At 47.5% G+C, this 23,859-nt stretch overlaps 1 protein-coding gene across 2 annotated transcripts in view; it reads right to left on the reverse strand.

Moving 5' to 3' along the window:
• Window positions 1-23,859, reverse strand: part of TDRD1 (tudor domain containing 1) — a 137,685-nt gene that overhangs the window by 36,006 nt on the left and 77,820 nt on the right. For both annotated transcript variants that reach the window (XM_083149757.1, XM_083149758.1), the window contains 3 exons: window positions 20,651-20,761; window positions 7,909-8,079; window positions 6,704-7,666 (listed from right to left, as the gene is read on the reverse strand). In XM_083149757.1, coding sequence (XP_083005883.1) covers window positions 6,704-7,666; window positions 7,909-8,079; window positions 20,651-20,761 — 1,245 coding nt within the window. The remainder of the gene's footprint in view (window positions 1-6,703; window positions 7,667-7,908; window positions 8,080-20,650; window positions 20,762-23,859) is intronic.

Here is a 23,859-nt window from a genome sequence, read left to right on the forward strand (position 1 = left end):
TGAGGGTGGTAGCCCCTGGGACTGGAAGGACAGTCTTTTTGGACATCCGGGAAACAGATAAATCCACTCCCGGTGGAATCTCCACTTTCTTTCTGCCCTCCGGCAGCAGTGGGTAGTTCTGAAAGAACCGTTTAGGAGCCTGAAAACGTTTGTCTGGGTTTTTCCAGGCGTCAGTAACCAGCTCGTCTAATTCCTCAGCTACCGGGAAATTAGGGGACATTTTTGCCTTTTTCCCAAAAAGGGATGGACGGGAAGGGGTATCGACTCCCTGTCACATTGCAGGCTACTTTGACCATTTCTATAAGGTCCTCAATACCCTGAGAGGGTAGAGCAGGTTCCTGTGTGTCATAGACTAACACATCCTGTGGATCCTGTGCATCCTGCATGTCGTCCCCAGGGGGCGCAAATTCTCCCTCCTCCAGGTCTGGCATATCGTCAGAGTCAGGGGAGTGGTGTAATGGAGAAGCTCTTCTCCTCTGCAAAGGTGGGGGCTGCCTTGAGGAGGAAGGGCGAGGCTCAGCCTGCCGTGGAGCTAGGGCCCTAGTGAGGCTCTGAACTGCAGAGGCTAAGTCACTCTGCTGTGTCCTAGAGGTCTCTATAAGACTGTGTTAACTCAGAGGATAAACGGGACATAACCTCAGTTAGTTGTGAGGCCCAGAAAGGTGGGTCCACTGGGGTTTGTGACACAGAGGGATTAACAGTGCATTTCTCACAGTTAAGATCCCCAGGGGCTGAAGGGGTAAACTTAGCATTGCAAGTCTTACAGGCAATTCTCTTGGAGCTTCCCCCTGCCATTGTAAAAATATGTCACAGAATCCACACACCACCACACACCCAAGGGAGAGTAGGTACAGATAAGTCCAGTAAGAAGGACTGACAGGAGAGATAGTGAAGGAAAGGAGCTGCCACAGGCTTTGTACCGCGCTATGGTCTATAACCAGGAAGTGCTATAGCCCTTGATTTTTTTTGCACAGCCCAACTATCTCTCTCTCTAAGCTCTCAACCCCCCACTGTAACTCACAGTACCGGGAGAGCTATAGCAGGACGGTCACCAGGATCTGCGATGTACTTGTAGCCTTTGGTGGGGCTGCAGCGGTACAGGAGCTTCCCTCAGTCTGCTCTGCCGCGGCGCCAGTGTAAAAAAGATGGCTGCCGCGCGTGCTGATAGCGCTGGGGATAGCCGGGGCTGCTGGGAGTACCACGCGGTAGCTCCGCCCCCTCACCCGACAGCTCTCGCGTCCTTGGCGCCAGGCTTGAAGCCCTCTACTGCCGCCTTTCCTAATAAACCCTGACCACCGCCGCTAGCAGCGGTGGCAGGGAATACTCACTGTGCGCCTGCCGTCGGCGGTTGGCTGGGGGAGGACCGCGGCGTGCTTTGGTGGGCAGCGCCCGTTGCCTCCCGAAACGGTGGTCTCAGCAGCCAGGCGCGCTGTTTCATTAGGGCGGTCGGCTCCCTCGGCAGGCTCCCACGTAGCAGGCAGATAGTGTAACACTATCTGCCTGTCCTCTGCGCAGAGTAAAAAACCCATGCTGCTTAAAATTTTCTTATGTGCTCTGGAGAGCACCTAGTGTGTGTCCGCTCCCTTTCGGGCACAGACTAAGACTGACCTGGAGGGGAAGTAGAAGGGGAGGAGTTAGCCACTCTAATCTTTTATTTAAAGTGCCCATACTCCCTGTGGTCGCCTTCTATTCCCCAGTGTAACTCCAGTGACACCTAGTGGATGATGGAGAAAAAAGGATTAAGGAGGTGCACTAGTGTTCTCGAATAGTCTACACATTATGGCACACACACTGTTCTGCCCAGTACACATTATGGCACACACCATTATGCCCATTACACTTTATGGCACACGCAGTTATGCCCAATACACATTATGGCACACCGCATCGCAGAGTACACATTAGGACACTAATTTCCAGTACACACTATGGCACACACACTGTTCTGCCCAGTACAACCCCCCGTCCCCTGAAGGCAGCCCGTAACCGCCCTTGGCGATGGCAGACCTGGCCCACCCCCAACGATGGTGTCAGTGGGCCGTACTGCCTCCTCACGCTGCCTTGCAAACCCCGGTGCCCTGCCGTCCCATGTTCCTAGAAGGATCACTATGCCAGTATATATCTGGATTGTGGGAGGAAACGGACAGTACGGGGAGAATATATAAACCACACACAGATCCGTTAGGTTATCAACCTCAGTACCAAACTGTAATGCCCACATAAAAGTCTCGGTACTTATGTAATATCTGGGCTCCCGTTTTTCTTATGAGACCGCGTCCGTTCGCCACACTATATAAAATCAACTCCATGCGTAGTTGGATAGTAGGGGTACTGTATGAAAAAATGGGGTGCATTTAACATGGGAGCCCAGATAATTCATAAGTACCAAAGTCTCTTATATATTTAGCCAGATCTGTCACTCATCCCCTGTGTATAAAACGTTCCCGCCCAGCGGGATAAACCAACCCGCCCCCAGGGAAGTGTTCTATGTGTATAACATTCTACACAACCCACCCCCTTGACATCGATTTGCGACCCCCCCCTCCCGCAATTCACGCCCCCTCCCGCGATTTGCGGACCCCCGCCCCCTCCCTGATTTACGGAACCCCCCGTAGTGCCCCCCTGTCCAGCGATTTGCGGACCCCCTCGGCACCTCCCGCGATTCACAGCCCCCCTCCCACAATTTGCAGACCCCCCCCTTCGTCATTCACAGCTCTACTCACGCAATTCACGGCCCTAGGTGGTAAATCCGGCCCTGGCTGCCACGCTGCAGGTTCCCCCACTGCCAGAAGTGACCCCACGGTCCTCTGCACCAGCGCCACAACTTTTATCAATGTCTTGCCCACATACCACTATTATACAGCCTCCTGCTCTCATGCACGCTCACTCCCTCCCAGTGGGAGGAGACGCTCACCCACTGCCGGGAGCTGCATACTGTCCCCCACCCTCCTCCAGTTCTAGGGATGCCCATCGACCATCAATGATTTCAAATAATCGATGGTTTATGGCCGATGTTGATTTTGCCATCGATGTGGGAGGACCAGATGGTTTCCATACATCGATGGCAAAGGAAAACCAATCAAGTTTCAAATTTTATTACAGTGCCGGACACGGAGCATAGCTCCGCCCTCCCACACCCGGAAGTCCCGCCACCAAGTTCTGATTGACCCACGGCCTATTCAGTCAGATATAATGGATGACCATCGATAGCTACAACAACCGATGGTTATCCAAGTAATAGGTTACTACTATCGATGGCAGGGTGCAATATCGCCATCAATGCCAACCATCGATGGCGTCTGCACCAATGCCCATCCCTACTCAGCAACAGCCAAAAACCTTTACTACCCCTCATGCCCACACACTATCACTGCCCTGCCTCCTGGCACCTGCCCCATAACTTCCGCCAGTGGGGACCCGCTCACCCTGTGTTGCCCACATTCACCTATCATGCTTTACCACCCAGCCTCCTGCTCTCATTCACCCTAACTCCCACCCAGTAGGAGGAGACACTGACTCAGGGCCACCATCCTGTACTCCTGTACTGCCACGCTGGACCCTCACCAACTGGCAGAAGCTGCACAGTGTCCCCCAACCTCCTCTTTAGTCCCACTTATGCCCACACACCCCTATCACTACCCAGTCTCCTGTTTTCCTGTGTCGTGACCTCCGCCAGTGGGGAGCCGCTGACTCAAAAACACCCTACTATACTATTGCACACACACACAAACCTACACACCTAAACACGCACACACACACAACCCTCCCCCCCACACCCACAAATGTCACTGTACCCTCCACACTATCAATGTACATCTTACTCTGTAACCGCTTTTTAATTAAACAAAACAACACACACCCCCTTCCACATCATATGCTCTCTATTTAACACATTTCACCTATAACTCAAGTTGCAATACAGGCATCTTTCATACAATTCTAACCATATTTCTCACAATACAAATGTTCACAAATTAAGGAGGCGCAGCCCCTTACGCCGGTGTGAAGAGCGCCAGTAGGGCGCGATGAATCACCTAATATATATATATATATATATATATATATATATATATATATATATATATATATATATATATATATATATAAAGCACATGATGTATGGGACACAAGACTTGAATACTTTTTGACATTTCTTTAGTTTTATCAAATTAAAACTTTATTGACAAAAACAAAATCTGCAGGGAGACAGGCTGTGATTATGATGTCACAATGGATTCTGTGGTATATAACCCAGCTCACTGCACAGACCGGTGTCTTTGCTGCAGACTCACTGGACAGTTAGGAGCTATTACTACGTACTGTACAGAGTTAGCAGCTATTGCTTGGTGATTGCTTTGTTTCACATCAAGTTAATACATATTGAAATTGATTCCTCTTATAATATCTCAGAGGAATCTACCATTCAGAGGATGGAGGAAGGAGATGAAAGGAGGATGGAAGGAGGAGAGGAGATTGAGGCTGTACCACCCAATAATTCTGTGGTTACTGTGGAATCTATGATAGAAGATCTAGGAAACCAAAGCCGGGAACATCTCTATAGGATAAAACCGGTGATAGATGTAGGCGTTGAGGAGGAACATCTGAGTGTGACCATAGAGGCTGGAAAACTGGAGATCACAATGTACGGTGCGACTGTTGTGCGGCAGTTTGACTTGTTTGCGCCCCCTACATACCATGTGGAAAAGCAGATGGAGTACTTTACAACATGGGCCCTTGATGAGGGAGTAGAAAGGGACACCACTGCGAAAGTGAAAGACCTGCCGCGTCAGCAGAATGACACCCGTAACAGCCCACGTGACCAGACTGCGCGCTTTGGGTGGCGACGTCTAATAAGACAGATTAGAAAAGGCGTGCAGAATATCTTCTACAGGCGCAACAGGGTCTTGCCCATCGGATGAAGGGTCGAGGGTGAGCCCCAAAATATATAAACTGTTCCTGATGAATTGTTATCACTGGAGTGCTCATACCCACTGGTCGGGGAACCCGGAGACCGCAGCCCAATTCCTACAGCCACCTCCACTACAAGAACAGCATTGTAGAGGGTGCTGTGGTGTCTCATACCCACTGGTCGGGGAACCCTGTGACAGCAGCCCAATGCCTACAGCCACCTCCACTACAAGAACAGCACTGTAGAGGGCGCGGTGGTGCTCCACACCTCCATACATCCTGTCATGGTCCAATCAGAATGGAGAACTGGGGATTAGGGCTACTGGCGATACCCCAATAAAAAAAACGACACTGGGCAGCCACCTCGCGGGTGTGTTGGAAGAGCTGCTAATTAGCTTTTATACGCTGACTGTTACATCCAACTCATTGATGACTAAATAACTTGAAAATGCATCACGGGCAATGCCACATACTTTAGCCTATGTATAATATGGGGCAGATGTTTGCCTAGTGCTATCATGGCAGCTTTAGAATACGGCTATAAAGGACCTAGTTGGTGCGGCTCACAGTCCGGCCCAGTATAGATGTTCCCCTCTGTACCTGGGTGCGGCTCACAGTCCGGCCCTGTATAGATGTTCCCCTCTGTACCTGGCGGGTGCGGCTCACAGTCCGGCCTCTGTACCTGGCACATCCGCTGGCCGCTTCTCCTACATGCAGACCCCCAGTTATCTCCCAACTGCCACCCAGTGTCAGTTACTCCGCCATTGCTAGAGCTCAGGATTATAGGTAGATGCTCTGAGCTGTGTATGTCGGTCATGGTGAATGCAGAGTGTGGGGAAAGAGGTGGCTACATTCGGGATTGTGTAGCTCAGGGATAGGCGCTGAGTGTATTGCTCAGAGCTGCAGCCTCAGAACCTTTTCTCCTCCGACGCTCGTGGACTCTCAGGGATGTTTTTTTTTACAAACGCTATAATTTGTCCCCATAGATTAATCAAAAAAATCTTAGAATCAAGTCCTTTCCTTCCACTCGTCCATATAGCTTGTATTATACACATTATTGTGAAAAAGAAATTGAAAGAACATCAATTGTGTAGGTTTCCTTACGGTCATGAAAATATCTTTAAGGTGTATAAAAGAATATCTAAACAATAAGAATAAATCTGCCTCCAGTATATAACCTTAATTATGTATAATTCCCTTAATTAATTCAATCAATTCGGTAATTGTTTTACCAATGTATGATGCGCTTCCTGTTGAATTGTATATAAACCCTGATTCCACATGGAGTGTTAAGTCGCCAGAGGATGACAAAACGAGTCAGAGGATACAAATTACTGGACTTTGGAGAGGTACTATTGGAGGATTGACCCATCTTGAACCAGCTCCCCACTTTTTTACCCCCAGGTTGAGAGGTAACCATCTAACCTCAAACACCGCTATTTTGGATACCACAACCTGCACAAACCTTGGATTGCTTTTTCCACAAAACCTGTGAGGATATTTTAGAGCTGAAAAATTAATGCATACTGCATGAAAACAAAATGCAAATTCATCCATTTGTGTGCAGTAACCAATGGTACAGTGTGAACTACTGTAATAAACTCTTCGTTAAAACTTTAACAGCAGTGGGATCAATTTACTAACATGGGAAAAATATGTAGCAACAGTCACCTAACTTACCACTACATCTGAACCGGTTTAGTACAACACAAATAAAATGTTACATTTGCCAATGACTAGTTAGCTGAGCCGAGTACGCATAAAATTCATACATCAATAAGATCGATCAGCTTACCTGACGAGTCCGGGGCGTCGGATGGCGTCTTTGCCGGATCACTAATGTTGGCCATCTCTCCAGGTACTGAGGGTGCGTCTTCATTCGCTGGGACCGACTTACAGGAGGGCAATTCTCTTTCAGCCGATGAGGTAGAGTTAGTGGACCTTGACCCCGTAGAAGTTGATGGGATACATTTATCGGTGTATGGTTCTACGGCTATCGATGTAGGCAATTTTGGGGAGAGAAATTCTTTGAGGAACGGTGGAGACGAGATGGGCGAACGCAACACTCCAGGACTTAGTGAAGATCTACCACAAGAGGCCTCTTTAGGAATCGGTGGAGAAGCAGAATGCCTGTGTGACATAGTAGAGATAGGTGAGCGCAACCCACTATTGGCTGATGGGGTTGAATACAGGGAATGTAATTTCCTACAAAGAGATGGAGAAACATTGGGCGGGCGCAATTCTAACGGCGATGTCGGAGTTGGTTTGGTAGAAAGCAATTCTCTTTGAAATGTTAAAGTAGATTTACTGGAGGAAACTGCACTGTCATGTTGTAAAGCGTAATTGGTGGGACTCGGTTCTGCAGATAACGACTTGGTACAGGCAACGGGGTGCGGGTCCTCAGCTAAATCCAGCTTTTCCATGACAGAATCGTTAAGGGAATGCGTTTTGACATCCCTGGTTAATAAGGAATCTCCAGGAGACTTGATGATGTCATTAGCATTATCTACCCTCTGCTGTACTGGTGGCAATTGTGTTCCCATTGTGGTGTTGTCAATCTTGGCATCATCTCTCGTAGCAACACCCTCAGCAATAAGCACATCAGCAATAACTGTCGCAGTGTCGCACGTGGCCAGCTTGATGCAATATCTCCGTTTAGTGCGGCCAATGGCGGTGGCCTGTAGTTTTATTCCAACAACAGACTTCTGAAAGGTTTCAGCAGCTTTTTTATCCCACTGATCTCCAGGAGGCTTCACCCCTGCAGAGAGATGATTAGAACAGAACGGAAATGATCAGTGTTAAGGATTTTTTCCCTTTTGTTTTACTTTAAGAGATAGTTTGTCACAGAGTTTAACAGCCATAAATAGCACTTTATTTCACACAGTGCAAAGATGTTTTTGAATAATTACATAACTTGAGCATTTAGAATCCTCAACACACCATAGACAGGTAGAAATGGCACTTCTTACACCCTTATACCACATGTAGGACTCCACTTACCGGCCAAACTACAGCTAATGGCCTGAAAAGGAAGCTCTAGGAAATTGGAGGGTATTTTACAGAGTTTCTCCACGGTCACATCTTCTATGTTACCATAGTCCAGAAACAGGAACTTTGTGACACCGTCAGGCGTAATATCTTGTATCTGTCCTCTGTACCAATTCCCATCACCTGGCATAAAAATGGCAGAGGTATAAATAAAGAAAACATCACATTCCACAAATAGATTACACTCCACATAATATTTACTTATTAACTGTTTCTTATATAGCGCACACATATTCCGCAGCGCATTACAGAGAATATTTGAACAATCACATCAGTCCCTGCCCCAGTGGAGCTTACAATCTATATTCCCTACCACATGTACACGCACACACAGACATTCTAGGGTTAATCTTGTTGGGAGCCAATTAACCTACCAGTATATTTCTGGAATGTGGGAGGGAACCGGAGTACCCGGAGGAAACCCACGCAAGTACGGGGAGAATATACAAACTCTGCACAGTTAGAGCCATGGTGGGGATAGAACCCATGACCTCAGCGCTGTGAGGCAGTAATGCTAACCATTACACCATCCGTACTGCCCCGTATATATAACACATGGTGGGAATAGAACCCATGACCTCAGTGATGTGAGGCAGTAATGTAACCATTACACCGTCCGTACTGCCCCGTATATATAACTCATGGTGGGGATAGAACCCATGACCTCAGCGCTGTGAGGAAGTAATGATAACCATTACACCGTCCGTACTGCCCCGTATATATAACACATGGTGGGGATAGAACCCATGACCTCAGCGCTGTGAGGCAGTAATGCTAACCATTACACCGTCCGTACTGCCCCGTATATATAACACATGGTGGGGATAGAACCCATGACCTCAGTGCTGTGAGGCAGTAATGTAACCATTACACCATCCGTTCTGCCCTTTTTAAATAGGTTACTGCAAGATAATTGGGGGGCAATGAGTGCACATTGTTTCATAGTGAGTACAAGAGGAGAAATGGGCACTTAAATCTAGATTATAACGTATTCAGTGGCATGACAATCCCATCTCAGTCCAAGCAGTGTATTGGGGGAGCCACCGACATGTCCAAGCGGTCTGGAAATCCGCAAGGAATCTGCTGAAACAACATATGAAAAATTGCCACTGCCTTGGAGGAGACTGAGGCTTGATCGCCTACTGGACCTCTAGCATCTGTCATGGGAAGAAGCACATATAGCGCCAGATTCCGGGAGCAAGAAACCCCTGGCAACAAGCATGCAGGGATATATATATATATATATATATATATATATATATATATATATATATACATATATATATATACTGTAGAAATAACTGAGTCACTCCAGGGGACTTAGAATAATAATGAAGAGGTATTTTATGCAATGCAAGTACTCATATGCAAAAAGGTCGACGTTTCAATACATTAAGTATTTTCCTCAAGACAGCATATGGGTAATGACCCGCACGGCGGCGGGAGTACAATATAATAAAGCGCACGGAGGCGCACAGTCATATATATACATACCAGCTCCTGAAGTCGTCCACGGCCGGGTGCTGCACACGTTCACTCCAGGATGGAGCGGCGCTTGCTGCTGACGTGCATACCGGCTACGTTGCTAAGCAACTAGGCTGGACGCCGTCCCCGGCCGTGGCGACACACAGAGCGAGCCGGGAACCAAACAAATAGAACAATCTTAAATGTCATAATCATAGCTTGAGATGAAACATGGTTGCGAAGAACTGGGCAGGTGAAATAGTGCTACCGGGTGCTACATTGCTGTGGATTGACGGGGACATCCATACCGCAATAGAAGACAGAGAAGCCCGTGCTGTTGCCAAGCAACCTGACAGGACGCTTCTACCGGTCATGGCACTGACACAAGGATGAATAAATAAATAAATACACGACAAGTGTCACAAAAAAGTTTGCCAAGAAAAACGTTCATTAAGGCCACCTGGACGAACTGTTTGTAAGCGATAAATCCAGCGGGATTCAAGTTTTAACAATGCGCCATCCCTATCACCTCCACGAGTAGAGGGGGGAATGTGATCGATGATGATGAATCGGAGATCACCGATGGTATGTTGCTTTTCCAACCAATGTCTCGCCACGGGCTGATCGGTCTTTTTAGTAGACAAAGCTGTGTTAATTGCAGATCGATGTAATGCCATCCGTTCGCGGACAGTGCGAATAGTTTTTCCCACATAATGGAGCAAGCAGGGGCAGAACAAAACATAAATAACATGGGTAGATAAACACGATAAAACGTGCTTAATGGGGAAAGTTTGTTCCCGATGAGGGTGTTTGAACGTGCGGCAGGTTACCATATTTTTACAGGTGGTACAGTTGAGGCACCTATAGCACCCTGGTTGTTTCTGCAGAAAAGTGGACTTGGTTACATGTGTAGGATTATCAGAGAATCCAGTGATGTCAGTCTTCATCACACTATCTTTGAGGTTCCTACCCCTGGTATAACATGACATGGGTCTTGCTTCCCTGAAGCACGGCAGCATGGGATCACTCTTTACAATGGGCCACAGCGCTGTGGTCGCTCTTTGGACCACCTGACTGGCTGTGTTAAATCGTTGTTTCCATGGTAGAATTTTTTTCTTTTTTGTGATGCTCTGTTGGCTGGTGAGTAACTCCTGACGTGGTATAGCCAGTACTTCCTGTTGGGTTTTGTGCAATTCTTGTAAATTATATCCCCTCAGATGGAATCTGGACACGATGTCATTGGTGCTTTTCAGTGCTGCTTGAGACGTACTCGAAATCCTAGCTGCCCGCATTAACTGGGATTTAGGGAGCCCCAGTTTAAGTGGTTTAGGATGGTGGCTGGAGGCTAAGAGCAATGTGTTGCGGTCAGTAGTTTTTGTATAGACTTCGGTTTCAATCTTGCCTTCATGTATACACACCAGGACATCCAAGAAGTTGATACTGCTCTTCTGAATGTTCATGGTATATTTAATGGGAGAGTCACTTGTATTGACCAAGGCTACATGATCTTGTAGTAGTGAAATAGAGCCTGTCCATAATATGAATATGTCGTCGATGAAGCGGACAAAAAGAAGGCCGCGGCAGCGGAAAACCACCCGCAGGGGGAACCAAAGCTCGAGGATCAAGAGAGCTGCGGGCTCTAGCAATGAATTAATTTACAATTTATCTCAACATCAATTAACCCCCAGTGAATTGTCAGTGCTTAACCGTGGTTTATCCTTTATTCCAACCAACATCTATAATGATTTCCAATGGCAGGTTGATAAATACAGGTTCGAACGGAACCTGCGACTTAAAGAACACTTTCAGCACCAGCCGCCACAGGCAGAGCCTGTCAGCAGCTTACAGCAATTTGTGAGATCCCATTCCAGGTCTAATTTTGACCCTACATCATTGAACAAATCGATACCGACCTTCACACGCTTGGTCGATGCAGCTGTTGTTAAATTCAATGCGGCCTCCCCAAGGGTTAATCATAATATGACCAAGCAGGAACGAGACGCCCTTAAGAATTTATCCACCTACCAGCACATCATTATCCGCCCGGCGGATAAAGGGGGAGCCATCGTGATCCAAGATCTTAAGGATTACAAGGCTGAATTGACATCCCAATTATCGGATCCTAATACTTATACCAAACTCCCATGTGACCCGACTCATCAATACAAGCGTGAATTGGACACCATATTACAGCAGGCAGTCACCTCTGGTACCCTGGATAAATCATTGGCAGCATCCTTGACACAACAGTATCCCAAAGTTCCCTTAATTTATACAGTACCCAAAATTCATAAGAGCATCAACAAACCCCCTGGAAGACCCATCATCTCCGCTAATTCATCCATTTATCAACCGGTTTCCAAACTGCTTGACATCATTCTACAACCACACATCCAGCTTCAACCCACCTACATTAAAGATACGACCGCTTTTCTGACACGTTTACAAGGTTTGGACAACATCCCCCCAAACACCAGTCTGGTAACTATGGACGTGTGCAGTTTATACACGTCCATACCACAAAGCGCAGGGGTTGCGGCAGTTGCACAATTTCTTCGCACCAACAACATTCGTGATCTGGACCACGAGCTATTTCTGCTTCTTCTGTCACTCACTCTCGAACGCAATTACTTTATGTACAATGGGGGCTATTATCAACAACAGACTGGGTGTGCCATGGGTAGCCCAGTGGCACCCAGCCTTGCAAACATTTTCATGTTTGCGGAGGAGAAAGCCAAATTCCTTGAGATTCAGACCTTCAATCAACATGTCCTTCTTTTTGTCCGCTTCATCGACGACATATTCATATTATGGACAGGCTCTATTTCACTACTACAAGATCATGTAGCCTTGGTCAATACAAGTGACTCTCCCATTAAATATACCATGAACATTCAGGAGAGCAGTATCAACTTCTTGGATGTCCTGGTGTGTATACATGAAGGCAAGATTGAAACCGAAGTCTATACAAAAACTACTGACCGCAACACATTGCTCTTAGCCTCCAGCCACCATCCTAAACCACTTAAACTGGGGCTCCCTAAATCCCAGTTAATGCGGGCAGCTAGGATTTCGAGTACGTCTCAAGCAGCACTGAAAAGCACCAATGACATCGTGTCCAGATTCCATCTGAGGGGATATAATTTACAAGAATTGCACAAAACCCAACAGGAAGTACTGGCTATACCACGTCAGGAGTTACTCACCAGCCAACAGAGCATCACAAAAAAGAAAAAAATTCTACCATGGAAACAACGATTTAACACAGCCAGTCAGGTGGTCCAAAGAGCGACCACAGCGCTGTGGCCCATTGTAAAGAGTGATCCCATGCTGCCGTGCTTCAGGGAAGCAAGACCCATGTCATGTTATACCAGGGGTAGGAACCTCAAAGATAGTGTGATGAAGACTGACATCACTGGATTCTCTGATAATCCTACACATGTAACCAAGTCCACTTTTCTGCAGAAACAACCAGGGTGCTATAGGTGCCTCAACTGTACCACCTGTAAAAATATGGTAACCTGCCGCACGTTCAAACACCCTCATCGGGAACAAACTTTCCCCATTAAGCACGTTTTATCGTGTTTATCTACCCATGTTATTTATGTTTTGTTCTGCCCCTGCTTGCTCCATTATGTGGGAAAAACTATTCGCACTGTCCGCGAACGGATGGCATTACATCGATCTGCAATTAACACAGCTTTGTCTACTAAAAAGACCGATCAGCCCGTGGCGAGACATTGGTTGGAAAAGCAACATACCATCGGTGATCTCCGATTCATCATCATCGATCACATTCCCCCCTCTACTCGTGGAGGTGATAGGGATGGCGCATTGTTAAAACTTGAATCCCGCTGGATTTATCGCTTACAAACAGTTCGTCCAGGTGGCCTTAATGAACGTTTTTCTTGGCAAACTTTGTGACACTTGTCGTGTATTTATTTATTTATTCATCCTTGTGTCAGTGCCATGACCGGTAGAAGCGTCCTGTCAGGTTGCTTGGCAACAGCACGGGCTTCTCTGTCTTCTATTGCGGTATGGATGTCCCCGTCAATCCACAGCAATGTAGCACCCGGTAGCACTATTTCACCTGCCCAGTTCTTCGCAACCATGTTTCATCTCAAGCTATGATTATGACATTTAAGATTGTTCTATTTGTTTGGTTCCCGGCTCGCTCTGTGTGTCGCCACGGCCGGGGACGGCGTCCAGCCTAGTTGCTTAGCAACGTAGCCGGTATGCACGTCAGCAGCAAGCGCCGCTCCATCCTGGAGTGAACGTGTGCAGCACCCGGCCGTGGACGACTTCAGGAGCTGGTATGTATATATATGACTGTGCGCCTCCGTGCGCTTTATTATATTGTACTCCCGCCGCCGTGCGGGTCATTACCCATATGCTGTCTTGAGGAAAATACTTAATGTATTGAAACGTCGACCTTTTTGCATATGAGTACTTGCATTGCATAAAATACCTCTTCATTATTATTCTAAGTCCCCTGGAGTGACTCAGTTATTTCTACAGTATCCACTATTCACTGTAGGCACCCGGGGCAGTTGCTCATAAGTTGGAGTGCCGGCTCATTTGCACCGAATATATATATATATATATATATATATATATATATATATATATATATATATATATATATATGTTATCCTTGGATGAGTGGCGCCACTTGTGCTTAGGAAATAAGGGGATTTTGATTACCTACCGGTAAATCCTTTTCTCGTAGTCCGTAGGGTATACTGGGGTTTAGGTAGACAATGGGGTATAGATGGGTCCAAAGGAGCCGGTGCACTTTAATAAAAATTAACATCCTGTGTGCTGGCTCCTCCCCTCTATGCCCCCTCCCACAGCCCAGTTTAGAAAACTGTGCCCGAAGGAGACGGTCATACTATGAGAGGAGGAATAACTTTAACCTTAACTACCAACAGCATAACACTGACGAAACTGGTCAGTCAAACACGCCAAACAGTAGAACGAAGCACAGAGGAGGGAGCCCAGTATACCCTACGGACTACGAGAAAAGGATTTACCGGTAGGTAATCAAAATCCCCTTTTCTCTAACGTCCTAGGGTATACTGGGGTTTAGGTAGACAATGGGGACGTCCCAAAGCTCCCACAACGGGCGGGAGAGTGCTGAGGTCCCTGTAACACTGAGTTTCCAAACTGTAGATCCTCTGATGCCAGAGTATCAAAACTGTAAAACCTTACAAAGGTATTGTTCCCCGACCAGGTGGCTGCCCTACACAACTGTAGTAATGAAGTCCCCCGAGCAGCCGCCCACGAGGCACTCACCGACCTGGTAGAGTGAGCGGATATGGAGGCAGGAGCAGGAATCGAGGCCTGCGAATAGGCCATCTGAATGGTTAATCTAATCCATCTGGCGATGGACTGCTTTGTCGCTGGACATCCTATCTTTCTAGCATCATATAGAATGAAGAGAGCATCAGACTTTCTTGTACGAGCTGTTCGAGAAACGTAAGTCCTCAAAGCTCTAACCACATCCAAAGCTTTAGGGGTGGAAGAACCAGTAGTAACCGATGGAACCACAATGGGCTGGTTAATATGAAAAGCCGAGACCACCTTCGGGAGGAACTTCGGCCCTGTACGCAACTCAGCTCTGTCTGCATGAAAGATTAGGTATGGGCTTCTGCAAGATAGTGCGCTCAGCTCGGAGACTCTTCTACCAGATGCTAATGCCAATAACAGAACCGTTTTCCATGTAAGGAACTTTATTTCTGCTGTCTTCAAAGGCTCGAACCAGGATGATTGAAGGAATTCCAAAACTAGGTTTAGATCCCAAGGCGCCACCGGACTTTTGAAGGGTGGTTGTATGTGTAGGACCCCCTTGATGAAGGTCTGCACCTCTGGGAGAGTCGCCAACTGTCTCTGAAAAAATATAGACAGTGCAGAAATTTGGACCTTGATGGATCCCAGCCTAAGGCCCAGATCAACACCAGCCTGTAAAAATCTAAGGAATCTTCCCAATTTGAATTCCGAAGGAGAAAATCTATGGCTTTCGCACCAAGAGACATACCGCTTCCAGATTCTGTAGTAATGCTTTGAAGTGACTATTTTTCTAGCCTGGAGCATAGTCGGAATAACGGCACTTGGGATGCCTTTTCTTGCTAGGATTTCCCTTTCAATCTCCACGCCATTAAATTTAGCCGACGTAAGTCGTGATAAATGAACGGCCCTTGCTGTAGAAGGTCTGGTCGATGTGGCAGAGGCCAAGGGTCTTCCAGAGACAGGGACAGAAGGTCCGCAAACCAGGTCCTGCGCGGCCAATATGGGGCGATGAAGATCACCAGGACCCTTTCCCGTTTTATCCTCTTGAGAATTCTCGGGATCAATGGGATGGGGGGAAACAGGTAAATGAAACTGAAGGGCCATGGCGCCGTCAGTGCGTCCACCGACACTGCTAGAGGATCCCGCGTTCGGGAGCAATATCTCGGCAGTTTCTTGTTCATCTGTGAGGCCATCATATCTGCCTGAGGACACCCCCACCTGTCCACCAGCATTTGAAATATCTGAGGGTGTAGACTCCACTCCCCTGGGTGTAGAGTGTGTCTGCTGACATAATCCGCTAGTAAGTTTTGTACTCCCGGAATGAAGATGGCCGATATGGCTTCTGCGTGGTTTTCCGCCCACCTTAGAATTTTTGCCGCTTCTCTCATGGCAGACCTGCTTTTTGTGCCCCCTTGGCGATTTATATATGCCACTGCCGTGACATTGTCCGATTGGACTTGAACTGGTTTTCCTCTCAACAGATCTGAGGCCTGTAGTAAGGCCTGATGTATTGCTCTTAGTTCTAGGATGTTTATGGGGAGAGAGGCCTCCTGTTCTGACCATAGCCCCTGGAAGTGAACTCCTTGAGTTACTGCTCCCCAACCCTTCAAGCTGGCATCTGTTGTTAGGAGTACCCATGGGTAAAATCCGAACTTCCTTCCCTCTAGCAGGTTGGATGACTTCAGCCACCACAGAAGAGAGACTCTTGTCTCCGATGACAGAGTGACCAGGGAGTGCATGTGGAGGTGAGAACCCGTCCACTTGGTTAAGAGGTCCAGTTGGAAAGTCCTCGCATGGAAGCGTCCGTAGGGAATCGCTTCGTATGCTGCTACCATCCTCCCGAGTAGTTGTATGCAGGAGTGGACAGATATCCTGCGCGGTTTCAGAACCAACCGCACCATCCTTTGGATGGCCAAAACCTTCTCCGTTGGCAGGAAGACCTTCTGCGCCACCGTATCTAGTATCATCCCTAGGAAGAGAAGTCTTTGAGATGGTACTAGCTGCGACTTCTTTAGATTCAGTATCCATCCGTGGGTTGACAGGATCCTGGAGGTGGTGCTGACACTCTCCTCCAGTAGCTCTCTGGTAGGGGCCTTTATTAAAAGGTCGTCCAGGTATGGCACAATATTCACTCCGGCCCGGCGGAGTAGAAGCATCATCTCTGCCATGACCTTCGTGAATATCCGAGGGGCTGTAGACAGGCCAAACGGTAAAGCCCTGAACTGGTAGTGGTCGTTTAGAATCGTGAAGCGAAGATAGGCCTGATGTGGCGGCCATATCGGGATGTGAAGGTAGGCATCCTTTATGTCTAACGACACCAAGAACTCCTTTTCCTCCAATCCCGAAATGACCGCCCTCAAGGACTCCATCTTGAACTTGAAAGTCTTGAGATGCATGTTCAGAAACCGAAGATTTAGTATAGGGCGTACTGAACCGTCTGGTTTGGGTACGACGAATACGTTGGAGTAGTATCCCTTCCCCCTGAGATGGGTAGGTACCGGAATTACTACAGCCTGATCTATTAGTTTCCGAACCGCCTCCAGAAGGTTCCTTTGAGATTCTTGTGAAACTGGTAAGGCTGACTTGAAGAATTTTTGAGGCGGGATAGAGGCAAACTCTATTCTGTATCCCTGAGTTACTATTTCTAGCACCCAGGGGTCCAGGCCCGACGCCCGCCAAACCGGACTGAAATGAAGTAACCGTGCTCCCACTGGAATGTCCCCCCCCTGACGAAGGGAACAGTCATGCTGAGGGCTTTTCCTGAGTGGAGGTGTGAGCCTGCTCGGGCAGAACTGCTGACTGGGTTCTGCGGGACTTGCCTCTTGTGCCTCTGACTGCATTTGAGGCTCCACGGCCTCTGGACCTGAACCTCGCGGTCCGAAAGGACTGCAAGGAGGGGCCTGAATAATTTCTCCTCGGGGGAGGAGGGGCAGACGGCAAGTAAGTGGACTTTCCAGCAGTTGCCTGTGAAATCCACTTATTTAGTTCTTCACCGAATAGAGCCTCCCCGGTGAAAGGTAGGGCCTCTACACCCCTCTTAGACTCTGGGTCGGCCGCCCATTGTCGCAACCATAAGACTCTGCGGGCGGAAACAGACATAGTGTTTGTCTGAGCTGCCACTACGCCAAGATTCCTGGATATGTCTCAAAAGGGTCAGCATGTCCACTTGAGGGTTATCCTCTTGTAAATCTGCCTGAATTGCCTCAGCCCATTTGCTAATGGCCTTGGTTATCCAACAACCTGCAATAACAGGTCTCTGATTTGCCCCAGATGCCACATAGATAGCCTTTAATGTAGTTTCCAGCTTTCTATCAGCTGGATCTTTTAAAGAGACTGCCCCAGGGACTGGGAGCACTATCTTTTTAGAGAGCCTGGATACAGATGTATCCACTGCTGGTGGGGTCTCCCACAACTTTCTATCCTCAGAAGGGAAAGGAAAAATAGATAAGAACCTTTTAGGCACCTGAAATCTCTTTTCTGGGTGAGCCCAAGACTGTTGAAATTTTCTGTTAAGCTCTGTAGAGACAGGAAAAGTGGCAGAGGATTTTTCTTTTGTAGAGAAAAACATTAGTTCTGTCTGTTCCTCTTCCTTGTCAGGAAGATTAAGGACCTCTCTAATAGCAAAAATGAGAGCATCCACCCCTTGAGAGTGGGATTCCTCCACTACCTCAGGAAAATCTGCCTCATCCTCTTCTAATTCCTCATCATCAGTGTCTGTACCAAGCAGAGCAGGCAAAGAACGCTTTTGAGGGAGAAGCTTAGGTGGTCTTTGAGCAGCAGGTGTGGCTCTAAGATCAGCCACAGACCTCTGTAAGTCATGTCTCTCCTGTCTAGCCACAGCTAATTCAGAAGAGATAGAAGACATCATTCCCTTAATAGAATCCAACCAAGCAGGCTCCTGGCTGCTAGTACCCTGCTCAGGTGGCATACAGCTTTCACACACAAGAGACCCCTCCACCAGGGGGGTGAATTTTGCGTGGCATGACTGACATACAGACTTCTTCCCTGCCATGCTGTCGGAAGTATATATTGCCTTTATATAACTATACCGTACCCACAGAGCAACTGTAACTTCCCCAAGCAACGAGAAGGGACAGAGAGGAAGAGCCAGCACACAAGCCCCTAGCTGGGCGTTAGGTAGGCACCCGGGCTAACAATAAACGCAGTTTGGTCCTACAGAGGACAAAGTGTGGCACTTACAAGCACCCACGGACCCCCACAACCCCACTGTGTTACCAGTCTGTTGTACGGTCTCTGTCTGCGTCGTCGCGGTGCTCTCAGCAAGCGGTAATGGCGCCGGCTGCTGCTGCTCTTTCGCGCTCTCCGGGAGGCTCCGCCCCCAACATGGCGCGTCTGTGTGTAAAATACACGCCGCCGCGGCTACAAGAATCCCCTTAGCGGGAGACTTATTACCGCTGTTCCGTCACTCTGATGGGGCAGCGGGCTGAAGGTGTGCTCGTCAGTCCTTAATGACTGCGGTAACAACACCGTCCGGGACCAAACCCCGGCAGCAGGACACGGACCATTAACCCTGTAAGAGGTTGGTGCCGTGTCCCTCCATCAGGACAGCAGTAAGCACAGCTTGCTGCAAAAATAAAAATAAAATTAGAAAAATAACATAAAAAACTCTGGAGCTCCAGAGTGTGCTACCGGCCCGTAGGGCACTTTTTTCTAAACTGGGCTGTGGGAGGGGGCATAGAGGGGAGGAGCCAGCACACAGGATGTTAATTTTTATTAAAGTGCACCGGCTCCTTTGGACCCATCTATACCCCATTGTCTACCTAAACCCCAGTATACCCTAGGACGTTAGAGAAATATACAAAACAACAATATTCCCTTATTGGTGTAGGGTGTCAGCCCGTCTTATAAAAACAAAGTACCGGTATAATACTTCTAGAAAAATGTGCAGGGAAGAAATAAGACCTTGGCGACTAATTGTTGTAAAAAATAGATAGAAACATTGAATAAAAAATTAATTTATTATGACAATATAAGACAAATATACGAAAACGACCAGGGGAGGGGGCGGACTGTTACAAGATCAGACTAAAAAGAATTTTAGACTAAAAAAGCACTTGGGAGTCAAGGACACATAAAAGCATATATAAAAAATATATATATAAAAAAAAGGGGGGGGGGGTGTATATGTAAAATAGGTAAAAAATGGGATATACAAAAATACAAGATATAATGAATAAAGAGTACAAGTAATAATAGCAGCAAATTCAATAAAGAACGCTTATCTTTTTGAGAAGGTAGGAGGTCAGATTACCCGACGCGTTTCGTCTATGTGACTTCAAGGGGTAGTCTGATCTTGTAACAGTCCGCCCCCTCCCCTGGTCGTTTTCGTATATTTGTCTTATATTGTCATAATAAATTAATTTTTTATTCGATATTTCTATCTATTTTTTACAACAATTAGTCGCCAAGGTCTTATTTCTTCCCTGCATATATATTTATATATATATAAAATTTATAGTTCTGCCACTATATGACCATTCTCCTCCTCCTCCTCTACGACCTATTAGTCAGAGGTCGGATGTGCTGCATGTCTAACCTCCAACTCCAGCCCCCCTCCCAGTGGCGGGGAATGGGAACGCATGCAATACACCACATGCAGAAGGACCATATGCAATCCTGCCACACGGGAAGGTCCAGGATGGCTCAACGGGAATTGGATGTGACTTCTCCCCTTGGAGAAATCCCATAGGGTATGGGGGCCTTAAGCGAAGTAAATTGGATGAACACACAGCACCGACAGGGTATCTACCAGAAACTGGTACCTCTGGTTCTGGCGTAAATATTTGCACCTTGTGCTCTGACCAGGATGCGTTCCTGTTGACATCGGTCTAACATCACCTATTGGCCAGAGAGGGACTACTGCCCAGGCTGAAATCATCTTCCAACCAATAAGGTGTGGGAGGAGAACGTTGTCACTAACCTGCAAAGAATGCGGCACACACCTCTTCTTTCACTGGCACATAATGTTCTGATGTGTTCTGTATACAATACTTCCCCAATGCAACGTTCAGCTCATTGAGCAGACTTAAATCTGAAAATTAGGTGTTGTGACAAAAGGTTATAAAGACAAGAAAATCACTATGGTGCAGAACCCTGCAGAGATAGTCGGTTGGTCAGGAATGGGGAATGAGAGGTTTGGTGTGTGGATTACATGCAATACCGGCCAAGTATTATTCTACAGAAAAAAAGTTCACAACTACCACATATGGCTAATACGAATACAGTATACAACTCCTACTGTTTATTATACATATAGTTAAAAGTTGGTTGTTTTAACAGTGTTTGCTATAATGTGTACTGGGCATAACAGTGTTTGCTATAATGTGTACTGGGCATAACGGTGTGGGCTGTAATGTTTACTGGGCATAACGGTGTGGGCTGTAATGTGTACTGGGCATAACAGTGTTTGCTATAATGTGTACTGGGCATAACAGTGTTTGCTATAATGCATAACGGTGTGGGCTGTAATGTGTACTGGGCATAACAGTGTTTGCTATAATGTGTACTGGGCATAACAGTGTTTGCTATAATGTGTACTGGGCATAACGGTGTGGGCTGTAATGTTTACTGGGCATAACGGTGTGGGCTGTAATGTGTACTGGGCATAACGGTGTGTGCTATAATGTGTACTGGGCATAACGGTGTGGGCTGTAATGTGTACTGGGCATAACGGTGTGTGCTATAATGTGTACTGGGCATAACGGTGTGTGCTATAATGTGTACTGGGCATTGCGGTGTGTGCTATAATGTGTACTGGGCATTGCGGTGTGTGCTATAATGTGTACTGGGCATAGCGGTGTGTGCTATAATGTGTACTGGGCATTGCGGTGTGTGCTATAATGTGTACTGGGCATAGCGGTGTGTGCTATAATGTGTACTGGGCATAGCGGTGTGTGCTGTATGGTGTACTGGGCATTACGGTGTGTGCTGTAATGTGTACTGGGCATTACGGTGTGTGCTGTAATGTGTACTGGGCATTACGGTGTGTGCTGTAACGTGTACTGGGCATTACGGTGTGTGCTGTAATGTGTACTGGGCATTACTGTATGTGCTGTAATGTGTACTACTATGTGACCACACCACTTCCCCCCAAAAAACATGCCCTAAAATTTTAACGCGCGCCTGCGGCGCGCAGTGTCCCTGTTTTCATGTTTATATCGTTTCCAGTATATATGTATCTTTATGCGAGTGTGCCAATTGATACTTCCCCCCGTCCCACATGAGCCATGCTGGGGAGAAGGGGAGAGGAGGCTTTATTCCGTTGGGACCCAGAAAAGGTCCGGTAGGACCCCAATTTTTAGAAGTGAAGGGTCCCCGGGACCCACTTTTTTGGGTGGTTTTCGCGAACACTGTTAGATAGGTATTTACTAATTAAAATAATAAAACAAAACGCATGTCTGTCTCTTTACCAATTAATTGTGCTAAAGAGACTCAAAAAGACCACAGACCTCCTATCCCATATGCCAGTGGTGGGGAACCTCCGTGCCCGCGGGCCGTATACGGCCCCCAGACCCGGTCTGTGAGGCCTGCCCACTCTCCCGATGGCTGTGCAGCGAGTCTCATACAGGTGAAATCTCGCGAGAGCTACTGACCTCTCGCGAGATTTCGCCTGTATGAGACTCCCTGCACAGCCGCCGGACCACACAGACCGGCGACTCGTAACCTGCGGCAGCCGCCGGAGCATAGGATGGCTGCCGTAGGATGATTTGTAGGTTTTTTTTTTTATAAATGGCCCCCGAGGCATTATGCCTCATTGAAAATGGCCCTCGGACCTCAGAAGGTTCCCCACCCCTGCCATATGCAATGTCCTGCACATCCTCTAGTACAGAGGGTTCTTAAACTCAGTCCTCAGGACCCCACACTTTTCACTAATTATTTCACTTGTGATTCTGTGAGAAGACCTGCAAATGCGCACTGTGTTGGGTCCTTAGGACCGAATTTGAGAACCTGTGCTCTAGTAGATTGTACAGATGTGTCATACATGCAGCCTCAATGCTCCATGCAGCGCAAGATGCTGGGTGTGAGTGAGCAGCCGGGCACCGTGCATCTCTGCCAACATCAGGAGTCTTTTCAGTTTGGCATAATTGCAGATAAGATGTATGAGGACACATCTGTATATAGCAATGGCCTGTCCTGCCAGGCATCACGCTGAATTACATACAGTCATTTTGTTGTAAAATGCTTAGAAACTGAAACATGTTAACTGATCAGATTTCTTGTCTAAAACTGGTGGGATGTTTTGGAGTAACCTGAAATCAGGGGGGCGGCACAGAGAGCCGGGCGGGAGCAGAGCATTTAAAAAAAAAAAAAGAGAGAGAGAGAGAGAGGTCTCAGCGAATCAATGGCTAAATATTTGTTTGTATGAGCTTTTTTTCTTTAAGAGCTCTGCTCACGCTGCTGGCACTGCGCTGCTGCAGCGTCTTCTTCTGCCCGGTTCCCTGTGCCCCCACCAGCTGCAGTCCCCCGCACGGCTCCGGACAGCACATAAGATTTAGCAATCCGTCCCACCTCCCGACGCAGACCCATGAGCATCGGGTCAGAGGGGATGTCTACATATTCGATTTGGGCCGATTTCACAGCCCGATTCATCCGAATCGGGTGAAATCGTGCCCAAATCGCATAGTGTATGGGGGCCTTCAGGCTCTTCTTTCTGAATTGGTGAATGGAGTGGGGTGGGTGGATGGATGTTGACTAGATGCCTCGGACCACTGAGTGCCCCCCTCGGAGCTAGAGTGCAGTGTGTCAGGGCATGCTGGGACGAGTTGTTCCACAACAGCTGGAGGGTCATGAGTTTGACTACCACAGTAGCAAAATCCAAATCCCTGGTATTATAGTTCACATGGGGCCTGATTCAGGTTCATCGTTAAGCAGCAGTCGTTCGCTAATAGTCTATACCAGGGGTGGCCAAACCGGTCCTCAAGATCTACCAACGGTGCATGTTTTCCAGGCAACCTGTGGGTCTATAGTAGGAATGAATGCAGCAGGTTTGAAAATGTGACAGTTAGTAATGACTACAGCTGTGCACCAGCTAGGTGACCTGGGGAATGTGACAGTTAGTAATGACGACAGCTGTGCACCAGCTAGGTGACCTGGGGAATGTGACAGTAATGACTACAGCTGTGCACCAGC

The sequence above is a fragment of the Crinia signifera genome, chromosome 6 (genome assembly GCF_055691185.1).
Source record: "Crinia signifera chromosome 6, ASM5569118v1, whole genome shotgun sequence".
Lineage (NCBI taxonomy): Eukaryota > Metazoa > Chordata > Amphibia > Anura > Myobatrachidae > Crinia > Crinia signifera.